Source organism: Rhinolophus ferrumequinum, chromosome 11 (assembly GCF_004115265.2).
Source record: "Rhinolophus ferrumequinum isolate MPI-CBG mRhiFer1 chromosome 11, mRhiFer1_v1.p, whole genome shotgun sequence".
NCBI lineage: Eukaryota > Metazoa > Chordata > Mammalia > Chiroptera > Rhinolophidae > Rhinolophus > Rhinolophus ferrumequinum.
In genome coordinates, this window is record NC_046294.1 from 7,169,681 (window position 1) to 7,184,109 (window position 14,429).

The 14,429-nt window shown below is 60.0% G+C and overlaps 4 protein-coding genes across 11 annotated transcripts; 1 reads left to right on the forward strand and 3 right to left on the reverse strand.

Annotated features, from left to right (window-relative positions):
• The first annotated feature begins 3,486 nt into the window (after positions 1 to 3,486).
• PPP1R14B (protein phosphatase 1 regulatory inhibitor subunit 14B) lies at positions 3,487 to 5,857 on the forward strand. The gene is given in 6 exon segments (XM_033121495.1): positions 3,487 to 3,523; positions 3,526 to 3,629; positions 3,631 to 3,912; positions 5,005 to 5,088; positions 5,392 to 5,424; positions 5,517 to 5,857. Coding segments are annotated over 6 exon segments (609 nt in total). The 3' UTR covers positions 5,586 to 5,857.
• A 375-nt stretch (positions 5,858 to 6,232) lies between these two features.
• FKBP2 (FKBP prolyl isomerase 2) lies at positions 6,233 to 9,021 on the reverse strand. Of its 5 annotated transcripts, XM_033121496.1 has the most exons (7): positions 8,851 to 8,960; positions 7,787 to 7,805; positions 7,451 to 7,619; positions 7,009 to 7,121; positions 6,842 to 6,888; positions 6,470 to 6,505; positions 6,233 to 6,380 (listed from the first exon to the last, which is right to left on the reverse strand). In XM_033121496.1, the coding sequence occupies exons 3-7, from the start codon at positions 7,613 to 7,615 to the stop codon at positions 6,319 to 6,321; spliced, it is 423 nt and encodes a 140-aa protein (XP_032977387.1). In that variant the 5' UTR covers positions 7,616 to 7,619; positions 7,787 to 7,805; positions 8,851 to 8,960; the 3' UTR covers positions 6,233 to 6,318. The 5 variants fall into 5 exon arrangements, with proteins under 5 accessions (XP_032977387.1, XP_032977391.1, XP_032977389.1 ...); XM_033121500.1 differs by lacking the exon at positions 7,787 to 7,805 and having other exon boundaries at positions 8,851 to 9,021; XM_033121498.1 differs by lacking the exons at positions 7,787 to 7,805; positions 8,851 to 8,960 and adding an exon at positions 8,765 to 8,789.
• On the reverse strand, positions 7,813 to 8,754 carry LOC117031143 (collagen alpha-1(I) chain). The gene has a single exon (XM_033121493.1). The coding sequence runs from the start codon at positions 8,715 to 8,717 to the stop codon at positions 7,920 to 7,922; it is 798 nt and encodes a 265-aa protein (XP_032977384.1). The 5' UTR covers positions 8,718 to 8,754; the 3' UTR covers positions 7,813 to 7,919.
• A 1,798-nt stretch (positions 9,022 to 10,819) lies between the features above and the next one.
• Positions 10,820 to 14,121, reverse strand: VEGFB (vascular endothelial growth factor B). Of its 4 annotated transcripts, none has more exons than XM_033121920.1 (7): positions 13,976 to 14,121; positions 13,372 to 13,414; positions 12,851 to 13,047; positions 12,595 to 12,668; positions 12,364 to 12,399; positions 11,887 to 12,021; positions 10,820 to 11,264 (listed from the first exon to the last, which is right to left on the reverse strand). In XM_033121920.1, exons 1-7 carry the CDS (start codon positions 14,033 to 14,035, stop codon positions 11,243 to 11,245), a joined length of 567 nt encoding a protein of 188 aa, XP_032977811.1. In that variant the 5' UTR covers positions 14,036 to 14,121; the 3' UTR covers positions 10,820 to 11,242. The 4 variants fall into 4 exon arrangements, with proteins under 4 accessions (XP_032977811.1, XP_032977809.1, XP_032977810.1 ...); XM_033121918.1 differs by having other exon boundaries at positions 11,887 to 12,122; positions 13,976 to 14,120; XM_033121919.1 differs by lacking the exon at positions 13,976 to 14,121 and adding an exon at positions 13,572 to 13,774.
• Positions 14,122 to 14,429: the final 308 nt, after the last annotated feature.

A 14,429-nucleotide genomic window follows, 5' to 3' on the forward strand; every position in this document is an offset into this window, starting at 1 on the left:
CATTGGGTAGAGCCATGCAGAGTGGAGATTGGCCTCTGCTCCCGTAGAACCTAGTCTCTGTGTGCCTCAGTCACGTTGTCCAGAAGCCGGAGGTTGTCAGAGGATGAAATAAGCAACTGGGTACCAGACAACCCTGGCTACAGGCAGCTGGATATCTAAGGAGGGGCCAACAGCCTGTGGGGGCATCAGGGAGGAAGGAGGAAAGGGCAGGGGAGCCAGGGTCTGAGCTGTGGGCCCTAGGCCTTGGACAGGTATACTTCATAAAAGCACTGGGCCGCAGCTCCTTCAAAAACAGGATGGGAGACTTTTTCCTGGGCCTGAGCCTCTCCCCCCACCTCATGTCTCCGGAGGCCAGAGCAGCCCTCATTAAAGGGCTCCTTCCTCCTCGGACACTTTTTTCCTGGCTTGGTAATGGTAATAGGGTTTCTCAGCAAGCAGTAATGGTGGAAGGAAGGCCGCCTTTCCGGCCTCTACCCTCGATTAAGGGAGCGGTCATGGCCCACAGGACCCTCCCCAGGGTCTGTGTTTCAAGGAGGTGCTGAAAACAGCCTTAGCTGTGCTCTGGTGGAGGCGGGGCTAGGACCCTAGTAGGGGTGGGGCTGGAGAGGACCCCAGCTGGAAGGATGGGGCGCACTCCATCCTGGCAGTGCACTCCAGTGGGGGAGAGGGGGTGTTCAGGGAGAGGGGGTGTTCAGGCAGGAAGTCAAGGGCTGGGATGTGGGCATGGAGCACTGAGCTCTAGACCTCCAACCACTGGAGGTCTACAGAATCAGCCCCTTGAAGAGACTAAAGGCAGGTAAGTGACTTGCCTGAGGCTTCGTACCCTACTGGGCAGAGCCAGGATGTGAACCCAGTTCTTGCACTCCAAGTTCTGTACAGGGCAGCCCAGCCTCCAAGAGGCTGCAAGCCAGCATGGCCTTCTGCACTAATTCTTCTCAAGGTGGGTGGCCATGGGTAGGGACTGCATGGACCAGAGAGTCAGCCCCAGGAATCTGGGAGTGCTCTGGGGGTAGCATAGGAGGTAGAGAGAGGGAGAGACAGAAAGAGCATCCAGGTTCCTCCCTATTCTGCCCAGAGAATCCCCAGGGGGTACCCCCCTTAACTTTTGACATGACAGCAGGCCTTCACACCAGCCCTGAAGGGATAATGGACAGGAAGGTTAACAATCTGGGTCACAGCATCTTGGGGGCAGAGCTGGGGCTGGTACCCAGGTTTTCATAGCCTGTAGGCCCCACTCCCACAGCAAGCCATGGTATATCCCCCCCTCTTAACCATGAGCACTTCCAAGTCCCTATTCAGCACTGTTCCGAAAGAGCAGACAAGCTCTGGTGGGGTGAGGTGGGGTGTGGTGGGTAATTTGGACTTGGGTAAATTGCTCCAGGCCAGGCTTAGAGCCAGAGGCCTCTGGTGGAAAGGGTGAGTCCTCTCTAATCTATAAGAGCAAAGGTCAGCCCTTCCCTAGCCCCCCAGGCTGGGTGAAGGGAGGCTAAGACCAGGAAGAAGGCTGAGGAGGGAGGAGGCATTAGCTCACTCTACCTACCCCAGGCTAAGCCTGGAGAGCCTGCGTCCAACTCAGGCCCCGCAGCAAGAGGCCCACCTCGACCCCCCTCTGCACCTCCGTTCACCATTGCTAGCAGCCTCTGCCTTCTTGTTGTCTCTTTGCCCCAATTACAGGGTAAGCCTAAAGTCCTGGGTTTGAGTTCGGCTACAGCACCAGCTCTGTGACCCTGGGCTAGTCTCAACCTCTCTCTGAACCCCACCTGCTGCAGAGGGCTTTCCTGGCATCCAAAGAGAGGGTGTCTGTGAAGGGCTGCGACAGAATCACTTACTGCCTCTCAGACCCTGAGACTCTGCTTGTCACTTCAGAGGGTGAGCCTGCCATCTGTGGAAGCATCCCAGAGGAGCAGCACAACTTTATTGGGTGGTATCTAAGGGGAGGTAGGGGGATGAATACAGACTTTGTTTCAGGGGCCTGGGTTCACAAGCTGAACTGCATCTCTATCTAGCTGTGTGACTTAATGAACTTCTGTGGTACAGTCATTGAACATTCCAAGCATTTTCCTATTTAATCTTCACCCCAACCTCAGGAGGAAATGGAGGCTCAAATGAAGCCATTCATTCTTTCATTCAGTCATTTGTTCAAACCAATAGTTATCGGGCACCTACTACTGAGTCTCACATAAGGGCTGAGAGTTCAGCAAGAACCAGGTAATTTGCTAGATACATGTGGGTTTGAAGCAGGAGCAGGCCCACTCAACCAGAGCATCAGCAATAAACAAAGGCAAGACAGGTCTCCGCACCATGGAGCTCACAGAATAGAAGTGGGAGACAGACAATGAACAAATGAATGAGAAAGCGTATTCAGAGATACAGAAAATCAAATGAGGTTGGGGGCATGAGATGCACAGTCTGCTTAAGAGAGGTGGGGCAGGTACAGCGCCTGTCAGATCTGAAGGACAGAAGGAGCCTCAGGGCCAGGATCTGCGGGACAGTGAGTGAGGTGCCTTCAAGCTGGGGCCGACTGTGTAAAACAGTCTCCAGGAACGCTTATTATGGGTCAGTTATTATTGTCTTTATTGTCGTGAGTTCCGGCTCCCCCACTTCCCAGCTCCCTATGCCTGAGCCTCCTCGTTTGTACACACAGACGTTGCGGGATGCGGAGGGCCGTGTCCCGTGGCGGCCAGCCCTACGAGGGGGCGCCCCAAACAAGTTCTGTGCTTCCTGGTCCCGGCTTTGCTGCGGGGGAGGAGCGGCCATGTGGGGTGGGATCCTGCGAACTACATTTCCCATAATTCCGTTCACCGCCGCCACCTTGGCGGGTGGGTGGTGGCTGCCTGGGGTCTGGCCGTTCAGGCCGCCCGGCCGGTTCTGCTCATCCCAATTCTGGGCCTCCACCATGGGGTGGTGCGGGTTCCTCAGAGTAGGGCGTCAGGGGACGTGGGCAACTCCTGCCCGCGTTTTCCACTCCTCCACACTTGGGACCCCGGTCCACGTGTCGGTCCGTGCGGAGAAGCCTGCTCGTCCCCCGCTGGCCAAGGGCCGAAGGACCCAGACGTCAGGGGCTCCCACATCTCCTCGCCGGACACCCACCCTGCACACAGTGCCCACTCCCCTCCCTTTCCGGACGTCCCGTTTTTGCTTCAGTGATGACAGAACACTAGGGTTCCAGCGAAAGAGCAAATGCTGGTACCCAGCGCTTAGAACATCTGAGTTTGGGGCAGGAAAGTTAATAGGGATAGAGGACAGCCAGGCCCAAACCCCTGAAGAGAAGATCCTCCCCTAGTCCCAGCTCGGGGGCGGGGTGGGGGTGAGGAACTGCAGAAGACTGGCCCTTTAAGGGGGTGTGGTCGGGGGGCGGGGGAAGCCAGCGAGACAGAGAAAGCGGCTTCGGCGGCGGCGGCTCGGGCGGCGGCCGCGGGGGACAAAGGGCGGGCGGATCGGTGGGTAGGGGGCGGGGCGCGGCCAAGTCTGGCCCGGGGGCTCCGCATGCTGCAGCTGCCCCCGGGCGCCCCCGCCGCCGCCCTTGCCGCGGAGCCGCGCGGAGCCGAGCCCACCAGCTAATCCGAGCCAGCGGCCCGCAGCCAGCCGGCGGGCGTCCCGGAGGCGGCGGCGCAGGGAGGGGCCGGACGCGCGCACGTGGCCCCGGCGGCCGCCATGGCGGACAGCGGCCCCGCGGGGGGCGCGGCGTTGGCAGCCCCGGCACCCGGGCCTGGCAGTGGTGGCCCAGGGCCCCGCGTCTACTTTCAGAGTCCCCCTGGGGCTGCAGGTGAGGGCCCGGGCGGCGCGGACGACGAGGGCCCAGTGAGGCGCCAAGGGAAGGTCACGGTCAAGTACGACCGCAAGGAGCTACGGAAGCGCCTCAACCTGGAGGAGTGGATCCTGGAGCAGCTCACTCGCCTCTACGACTGTCAGGTGTGTCCTCCGCCCTGCACCGAAACCCTAAAGTCGGTTCCGAGTCGGGCCGCCTGGGAAACCCACCTTGAGCCTGCTTGTCACCTCGAGTCAATGGGCGCTCCGCTTCTGCGCTTGCCTCTCCTATCTATTCCTCGTCCCCAATATACGCTTTCTTGTCTGACTTCAGTCACCCCAGTTTTCTCCGCTGCTTCCCTCATGCCCCCACCCTGGTCAAGCCTGGGGTCCTCTAGAAGCCTCAAGGGGTAGCCTGGGCTTTGGGCAAGAGGCATGGGGATAGCCTGGGCTGGCCGTGGAAGGAGGTCTACTTAGTACCTGCTAACCTAGACTGGTTAAAAGACGCTAGCCTAGTTGGTGGGGGGACCATAAAGTGTCTGAGTTATTCTAATGGGCTACCCTGGAGCTCCATCTTGGCATGGGGACAGGCCAGCCTGCTCTGTGGGTTCTGGTTCTCCACCCCATGACTCCTTCCTTACTCAAATGGTGACTCAGTCCCCGGGGGGCAGGGTGGAGGAGTGGGCTTGCCCTATGCTGCCTACCCTAACCCTGCCCTGGAATGCAGCTGGCTCTAAACTAGATAGGCGCTTCCTGGGGGGGTATGGAGGGCACCCCTCCCTCAGCAAAGCATGGGCTCTTTGTTTCCCCTTTACCAGGCTTGGGTCCTTCCCACTGACCCCTCACCCTTCATTTCCTCTTCACTCCCAGGAAGCTGTGACAGGTGTTTGGGGGAGGGGAAGGGGCTGTGATGAGCTGGGACAGCTGGCCCCACCTGCTCCAGTTGAAGTGGGGGGCCCCGGAAGTTGGGGAGACACATCTGCAGGGTTCCCAGCCGAGGGTCCCCAGCTCTGTCTGGCCCTGTCTGGCACCCAGGGTGCCCAACTGGCAGAAACAGGAAGCTCCCCCCCACCATCGGGCAGTTTGCCTTGGCAGGAGCCTGATCTGTTTTGTTCCTTGGAGCAGCTGCCGCTGTCTGCTGGTCAGAGGGCTGGCTCGTCCTGCAGTAGGGCAGGGGCCTCAGCCAGCAAGCCCCTCTCACACCCTCTCTCCCAACTCAGGCCCTTGTCTCTCCCTCCTCCCCCATCCCCACCCCAGGAAGAGGAGATCCCAGAGCTGGAGATCGATGTGGATGAACTCCTGGACATGGAGAGTGATGATACCCGGGCTGCCAGGGTCAAGGTGAGAGAGGGGTTGGAGGGCAGCAGGGTCAGGTCAGGGGAGCTGGGAGTAGAGGGCTGCCTGGAGGCACTGCCCTTTGGGGAAGCGAGACACAGGAGCCCTGCCTTCTTTGGTCTGAGTCAGCCAGCTTTGTGAGGCTGGGCCTCAGAGTCTGCCTCCATCAAATGGGGCTAATGGTAACTTGCCTAGCTATGGCATCTCCTCTGCCTCAGGGTGGCCCCAGTCCCTTGGAAGTGGGTATGGGTGAACTCAAGGCCCTCGTTCCTGAGAGCTCACAATTATACTTCCCCCATGTCCCACTAGGAGCTGCTGGTTGACTGTTACAAACCCACTGAGGTAAGTAAGTGGTTTCCCCAGAGGGAGGAGTAAGAGCCTAGGCTCCTGTCATCTTGGGATCTGGTCTCCCTAATGTCCTCCCTCCTGTCCAGGCCTTCATCTCTGGCCTGCTGGACAAGATCCGGGGCATGCAGAAGCTGAGCACACCCCAGAAGAAGTAAGGGTCCTCAACCCAGGTGAACGGTGGCTCCCACAGGACAATCGCTGCCCCCTGACCTCGTAGCAACAGCAATACCAGGGGACTCTGCTGCCAGGCCTGGTGCCATGAGCAGGGCTCCCCGTACCCCTGGCCCAGGGGCCTCTTCCCTGCCCCCTGTTTTCCATTTTTGGGGTTTTTTATTGTTATTAAACTGATGGGACTTTTTGTGTTTTTATATTGACTCTGCGGCGCGGGCCCTTTAATAAAGCTAGGATATGCCTTTGGTGCAGCTAACAGGCTTGGCTGGTGTCTTTTAGGGGGGACACACTGCTCTACAACTGCTGCCAGCTCAGCTTCTTCCCAGGTGACCACAGGCCTTCCTGAGGGCCATGTAGCCATGGTGATAGCCCAATGCTGGCTCCCCAGACCAGGAGCTGGAAGTGGCTGGGGAACTGTGGGGTGGGGGGGGGCAGTGTTGCTGTTGGCAGGCAAGAACGAACACTTTTTTCCCTCTGGGCACGGGCCACCATGCCACCCAGGGACTGGCCATCTTGACCCCCAGGCTATTGAGCCTAGAACCCAAAGCTCTAAAGCCAAAAAAGAGAGAGGTGGCTGGGACTATGGTTTCTAAGTCTCTCGGGGCCCACAAACAAACACAGGCTCACTTCATGAGCTTTAAGTTTTTTGTTTTGTTTTGTTTTGTTTTTAAACAGTCTGGTCCCTGATGGCCTCTCCGCTGCCCCTCCCCAGCTTGGCTACAGTTCTGAACGTCGCTCGATTTTGAGCAGTTCCACCTCGAACACCAGGGTTGCACCACCTGCAGGGGAGAAGTGGGGTCAGAATGAGAACCAGGGCCACAGGGAGATGGGAGGGGTGTAAGAGATAGGGGGCAAAAATGTATATTACCTGGAATCTTTGGGGGGGCTCCCCGCTCTCCATACCCTGTCAAGATGCAAAGAAACAAAGTGAGCTGTGGCCAGGAAGAGGTTCTGCAGACATCCAGGCCACAGCCAGGCCTCTGCCCGTCTTAAATGAGGCCAGAAGTTGAGAGGTAGAATGAATGGGGATGGGCTGTGAAAGGCCAGGCAGAGGGTGGGTATCAGGGCTGAAGGCCCTAAGGGTCTTGTCCTTTCCTCATTGCTGGACACTGCCAGACTTGGAAGAGGTATGAACTGTAATGAATGAAGGGGGGGAGACAAATGCAGAGGCTGAACCAGCCTTCACCCTTCCCCAGACATATACCCCGAACCCTATCCTGGCTCAAGAAGGACCTCTTACCCAGCTCTGATGGGATCACCAGCTTCCGCTTTTCCCCCTCACACATCCTGCAGGACAACACATGTTCAGCACATGGCAGCACTCAGGCTCCCTGCCCCCCACCCCATCCCTGGGGCTTGCCTCCCACAGTTCACCTCCTGGACCACAGCTATGGCCCCTTGACTCACCCCAGCAGCCCCTGGTCCCAGCCCTTGATGACCTGGCCCGTGCCCAGGGAGAAGACAAAGGGCTGGTTCTGGGGCAGGCTGCTGTCAAACTCCGTCCCATCTTCCAGCTTCCCCTGTGGGACCATGGGAAGGCCAGTGAGGAGGAGGGTCCACTCTGATAGCTACCCCAGCTGCTCTCCTCATCAAGCTGGCCTCCCACAACATTGGTGGCCATTGTCCTAGAAGGGGACAGAGCCTTAGGCAGCTCACAGTACATTGTAACTGCTTGCTGGTGTCAAACTGGGGAATGGTGAAGAGCAGGGTCGAATGATGGAAACTGGCATAGAGGGAAGAGGGGACTTGCCCAAGGTCACCCACCTTGTTGGCAGAGGAAACGCTCCCAAGTTCTTTCTGGTCCCCAGAAGCCCCACCCACACCCCAAAGCTCCGCCTCCCTCACCCACCGTGTAGTGCATGTGCAGGACGTCCCCCTTGCGCGATTTGATGGGACAGTGATCTACTCGCTTCTTGACCCCGATCTGCAGCTTCCTTTTGCCCTCGGCCCCCGCGGCCGTGACCAGGGCGCTCAGGCAGATGGACAGTACTGTCAGGACCCAGTTCAGCCTCATGTCTCTGCGGGGACAGACCCCGACCGACCAACCGACCGGGAGGGTGGGAAGGGCATGGAATACCAGCAGGGAGCGGGCGGATTCCACCCTCACCAGACCTTGCCTGCCCCTGGGGAATCCCCTTGTCCCAGGTCACCGCCCCCCTCCCCCGGGCTCCGCGGCTACACTTACCAGTCCAGTGAGAAGGGGGCTGGCCCGAGGACCCCAGCAGCGAGGGGAGAGGGTCAGGGGAGGCCACAGCAGCCAGGGCCCCGCCCATTTGCTCACCCCCAGCCCTTCCTTCTCTCCTGGTCCCCAGCTTCGTTCAATTCCCACCCGTCCCTTTACGCAAAGTCCAGACCCTATCTGACTGCACAGCAGTTGCCCCGACCCGGCGATCCCACTCACGCCACACCCAGTTGCCTCCCGCCCAGCACACCCACACCTCTGCAGCCGCTGCAGGCGGCCGGCCTCGAGGCACCCACACATCGCCGCTGGGTGGCTCCGGGGAGCCCCGGTCCTCTGGGGATACCCCCCAGGCTGACCCTGTGCCTCCGCCGGGGGCGCCGCCCCAGCTCTGAGCCCTCGGGGGTCTGCGGGGCACCCAGACTGGCCCCGTGTCCGGTGGCCGCCGAGCCCGCTCCACCCACACCACCTCTCCTGGGGGAGTTCGCGGCCTACCACGTCCCCAGGCCCGGCCACCACGGAGACCGCCCCCGCGTGGACGCCCCGGGCCATTACCTGGGCCTACCCCTGCGCTTGGTTCCTTGGCCCCACCCTTTAGAGGGCGTAATTCCGCCCCTGGCCCTGAAGCCCCACCCTCGATAGAACTAGACCTCTTTTCCTGAACTGTACCCACGCCACTCACCGGCTGAAACCCCGCCCCCAGCGCCTGCGCCCCGTCCCCTTTGGTCTCCAAATCCGAGGCTCCGCCTTCCGCCTGTTCCAGCTCCTCCTCCAAGGACCAGACTCCGTCCCCCACCAGTCCAAGCTCCGCCTCCAGCCCTAGAGCCCCGCCTCCAACTGGTACCAGCTCAGAGGTCCCACCCGTGTCTATTCCACGTCCCGCCCCAAGTCCCGGGGCTCCGCCCCGTGCGGCATGAGAACCCTCCCCCTGCGGCATCCCCAGACAGCTCCGACCCCAACCCCCAATTTCCTCGTAACCTATACCTGGTTGACACCCGGCGCCCCGGCCTGATCCAGCCTGCCCCCTTACACCCCGGCTCCCCCCAGCCCGGGCTGTGGCCCCCGCTCACCTCCTCACCGCGCCCCCGGAGTCAACCCAGTCGTGCTGCAGCCTCTGCGCAGGCGCGTCATCGTCGCTACCAGGCCGGGCCACGCCGCCCGCCCTTATTGGACGGTACAAAAGCCGCGGCCACACGCCCGCTGGGGCAGCTTCTTCTTTAGCTCCGCCCCTACGACACCACGTGACTTCCGTCACTTCCTGTAGAGCGGTGGTCGGTAAGGTTAGGTGAAAGTGACTTCCGAAAGGGCCGAAGGCACTTCCGGTTGAGGTAAAATTAAGGTCAGGCTGGCGCGGAGGGGGTCTTGAGACGCCATTTTATGTCACCCCCCAGCGCTCCTGTTTGCCCCCGCTCTCTTCAGAATCCACAACCCTTAGTTGCTATGAAAAGAGCCAGGGCTTCAGAGTGAGACGAGTTTGAATTCAGGGTCTGCCTCTCATTGATTGGCTCTGTGACCTAGTGCAAGTTCCTTCGCATGGTAGGTTATGGTGTCCCCGTAACGCGGACTTGATAACACCCTCCTTGCAGGGTCCCTGTAGGATTGCGGCGGTCACCGCCGGGCCCTGGCCCACAGCGAATGCTCTTCCTTTTTCTCTCCCCCAGCATCCAGGCCTAACTTTACTTGCCGCACAGACCACTGAGTCAGACTAATGGTTGGTCTGGCTGGGCCAGGTCCCCAACCAGACTTACTTTGAGGCGCCCCAGCCCGCAGCAGGGCCCAGTAAACATCTCAATTGAAGTAATGAACCTGCCATTGGGAGTTAGCTAAACCTGAGTTGAGTGTTAGGGAGACAGCTGATTTGGTCAAATCCCCAGGTCAATCAGCCTTTCTGAGACTATTTCCTCAATTGAAAAAGGAAGATAGTCCCAGCACTGACCTCAGAATTGAGGACTGAACAAGGAGGGGCATATGAAGTATTGCGCATTTCCAGTGGGTCTATGTGGAAGGTGGTAGCCCTAGGTCCCTAACCCGCATCTGTCTCACTAATTGGGCTATGTCATTTTCACTGACAGTATGGCTGTCATGATATGAAAATATTAATCACTCAGGAATTCTCTTCTGGTTTAACCCCACTTTTGCCTTGGGCCTAGCAAGATCACTACCACATCCTCTAATCTAACACTGCAGAGGCCTCCATGAGGTTGGCTGCTTTGGGTTAACCTCTGTCCCTGAATGTCCTGCCTCGGCAGGGCAAAGCCATTGTGTCCAGAGCTGGCCTATGGAACACACCCCTCACCACTCAGCCCTACGGGCACTGGAGTCTGCAGGCAGAAGGCTGGGCACTGAGCTTGGGCTGGGTCAGACAAAGGTCAGGAGGGTCCCAAGCAGGAGCTGGTGAGGGGCACCCAAGGTACAAGGGAGGTGAAGGTGGAGAAGGCTGTGTGGCTGGGGTGAGGCAAGCCTGTCTCCCAAACCAAGCCCACCAGCCACAGACCTTTGGTTCTTCGCATTCAGGGAGCTGGGAGTGGAGACAGGCCAGGCGCACGGCTTTAGAGTTAAGCTACAGGGAGGAAAAGCAGCAAACGCAGAGTGCTACCCAGCAGGGAAGACGGGTTCTTTTCTATTACGTGAAAACACACTCAAACTTGCCTGAAGCCCAAGGGCCCAGACCACAGCAATCATCCGTTCCCTCCATGTGCACATGTGGAAACCTGAGGCTCAGAAAGAGAGGGCAATGACACCCAAAGTCTAGCAATCCGGGTCCTGGTCTCAAGCTCACCAGCCATAACGCCATCTCCTTCCAGAAAGAAACCCTTGTGATAAGCAGGAGGACAGCAACTCCCCAGGGCCTGGCATTAACATGAATGTGAAGAATACATGATTCTGGCTCTGTCTGACCTGACGTGGACCTTGGGCCTCATTTCCCTGCATCTGCACAATGAATGGAGTAAGAAGCTCTGGGTCTAGGAGGCAGTGTGATGCAGACATTCATGCCTAAATCAGCCAACCTGGACAATGACAAACAGGGACACAGGCAGGGACAGCTCCTTCCATCTCTTTTATCAGGGTTGGGGGGAGGGTCACAGTTGTCACACCGAGGCCCAACTCCCATTATTTGCAGAGGATCAGGGTCTTCTTAGGGGAGGGAGGGGCCACTCGTAAGATGCTCCCTTGCACAGGGTGGTTAAACAATGAGACAGGACCCCATTCTCTCCCAAGTTGGTATGCGACCCTTCTTGCTGCCTGCAAGTCTCCTCATCCAACTCTGCCCTTCCTGTTGGATGGCAGCCTTGCAGAGACAAGGGATGGCCAGAAAGCCCTGAGAAGCCCAGGTCCTGGAGCAGCTTCCGCCTGGGCTGAGGTCTTGAGGGGCTGGGATGCTCTCACCAGGCTGCCCTCTAGTCCCCCTCTGGGGTGTGGCCTATGAGGCAAGTGGCCCTGCTGAGTCTGAAAAGCAATGTGTCACCTTCGCAGCTTCCGGCACCTAAGGAGGGGAGGAGGAAGGGGGTCTGGTTATGCTGCCACAGCTCAGCACCTGCTCCTCTGGACTCACCCCTTTACCTCCTGTGAACCCCATTCTCTCCTAACATTCCTGGGAAGCCCCAACTGGCCTGGCCCACGTGATGCACCCATGGCCTCGTTGTGGAAGGGAGGGGTGGTGAGAAGCCCTTGGACAAGAGTGGACAGGTTACACTATGTCCCCTAGCCTCTCAGAGCCCACAAGGTAGGACAAATGTCTACCACAGGGGCTTCTCGGAAGGCCCAGAGCTTTGCAAATTGGAAAGTTGTCTCTCTTGTTTCTACTCCAGGCACATGTCACCTCCTCCAGGACATCTCTGACCTCGTAAAGACGATGTCAAGTGCCCCGTACCATAGGCCTCAATAGCCTCTGCCAGCATCATGTGTCCTTGTGTCTGACTTCCGCATTTGATAGAACGTGTGCCTTGTGTATGCCAATCCCAGTGCCCACAGACACTTGGTAAATATTTGTTCAACACATTCAACAGTTTCCCCTACCCTGGCTCTTCTCCCACTGGTAGACTTACCCTGGACATGCTCCAGGACTTGCTGCCTTCCCAAACAACTGCCATCCCACAACTACTCACCTGCAGGTGTCTGGGTTGAGCTCTAAGCCCCGCCCTTGGCAACGGAGGAAGCTGCGGCGTCGGCAGCGGCAGCGGCAGGTCCTGGGGTCAGGGCGCTGGCGGCGCTGGGTGCAGCGTGGGCAGAGGGGCCTGGGGCTGGAGTGGGATGAGTGATGTCAGCTGGGGAGGGTGCTCCGGGGGAAGAGTCCCAGCCCGGAACAGAGCGGGGCTGGGGACGGTGGTGGGGAGTGGCAGCCCTAGGAGGAGAAGCAACATGTCTGGGGCGGGAAGGAAGTCTTCCCCGGAAGGAGCTGAGGTCAGGTCAGAGCATACAGACTGGAGAGCAAAGAAAAAGGCAGAGGGGGGCACAAGTGGGAGGACAAAGGGGAGGGGACCACACCTGACACACTCGTACAGCCCCCACCCCACCCACAGGTTACATCCTGGGCACTGGGCCTGGTCTCCAACCCCACCTCAGCAGGAGGCCAAGAGACTCACCTGTCCGGCTTCACAGCACTCTCTTTTTTTTTTGGTCTGAAAAGTAAGAGAGACCGACAGAGACAAAGAGGAGGAGGATCAGGAAGGCCCAGCATCCTACTCTGTTGCCCCAGATCCCAGGCCTACTCTGGCTCCACCCTCAAAATCCTGGTCCCCACTGCGGTATCCCACCACGCCCAGCACCCCCGAAGCCTGGTCTCTGCGAGCTCAGACGTGGGGCCTGGCTGGCACCTGCATTCACACTGGCTGTGTTCTTCCAGGGACATTTCCCCCAGCTGACTGCTCGGGTACCGGATCATAAGGATCTGCACTCAGAAAAATGGAGAAAGACAATGAGAGAGAGAGAGGGGGGAAGAGAAGGGGACACTCCATGGGCTGGAGGGAGGACAGCTCGCCCACCAGCCAGGGCCCTGGCCATCACCCCTGCAGCCCCCAGAGCGCCAGCATCCGTCCACCCCAGCCAGGCATGCACGACTTGCCCCAGTACCTGCATTCGGACTTGGTGCTGCCCAGTAGGCACGCACTCTAGGCCGTCGTCAGGGCAGCAGCCACCGCAGCGCTGCACAGTCACACAGCTGGGCACCAGTTGCTTGGCCACGGTGCCCATGAGCTCCACAGTCAGGGGCACCACCACCTCTCGCGGCTGGCAGGTGGCACGAGCATACACATCTATCCATGACACCACTGAGGACACATGTATAAGGGTTAAGTCCCCACTGGGTGTCCTGCAGCTGTTCCCTGGCTCCCCTACCCCTGTGCCCAGCAGCTGTTTTCCCTAGTTCCTGTGTCACGGCCACCCTCCACTAGCCCCACCTTCTGCCCTCCCACCCTGCCTTCCCCTACCCTCTTCATCTAGAACCCGGGAACCCCACTGCCTCAATCTCCACTTCTGGGAAATGGGCAGATTATTAAGAGTTTGCATCTTACAGAGCAGTTGTGGTTACACAAGATGATGGACACATAACATACCTTCTCAGTGCTGGCTAGAGAAGTTATTGTTACTATTACCTTTCTTCTGGTGGCCAGGGACATCAGGCTGGGAGACAGGAACCTGTAGGAGAGAAGAGAGCTGGACCCAAGGTGCACTCTAGTTAGGGCTAGCCCTGTCACTATTCCCAAGGCTCTGTCTAACCTTGCAGTTAGAAGGTTTCAACTCCTCTCTGACATTTTTCCAGATTGCTCTATTTCTGGGTCCACTCTAGCTTTACCTGTCCTCTCCTGGCCACCAGGGACCTGCCCCCGGCCAGGACCCTCCAGCTGAGCTCTGTCGGCGTCATGGAACCTCTAAGCCTGGGGACCAGGCTTGTTCCAGTGGCCACAGGTCAGAAGGGAGCACAGTGGGAGCCGAACTAGGTCCTTCGGGCACTCAGGAGGCTCCGCCCCTGGCTGCGCCCAGGGGATGGGGTGGGGCGGGGGAGTGGCCCCGGGACTGGGTTGGCGGGCCAGTGGGGAGGGACATCTCCCGGGGGATGCCCTGGTCAGACTCCTGCAACACCACCGTCCGCGGTCCGACCCGCAGATCCCCTCCGCGGAGGCCTCTCAGCGCCTCCCCACTTCCGCCAACCTTGAGAGAGGGCACGGCAGGCGGGCGGGATGTCGGGGACGCACGTACCTGGGCGGGGGCCAGCTGCAGGAGCGCGGCGAGCAGCAGGCGGCGGAGCAGGGGGCTCATGGTGCCCGCGGGGGCCGCGCGCCGGGGGCGCCCGCATCGCCCTAGCCCGGCGGCGCCGGGGGCGGTGGCAGCCAGAGCCCCATGGCGCGGGCCCGGGCGCGGCGGTCGGGGGCCGGGCGCGGGGGGCGGCTTCTCCGCAGCCCCCTCCCGAGCCCTGGGCGCAGGCAGCGCAGCGCAGCGGCGGCGGCCGTTGGAGCCGGGCGGCCCGTGGCGGCGGCGAGCGGCGGGCGGTGGAGGCAGCGGGGACGGCGGGGGCGGCAGGGGGCCGGGCCCGGGCTGGCGGGCGGGCGGCTCATGTGACCCAGACACGGGCTCCCCACCGGGCCGTGGGGCAGAGGCGGGGCGGGGGCCGGAGGGGGGGGCGAGGCCGCCGGCGGGCCCGCCCCCTCCACAC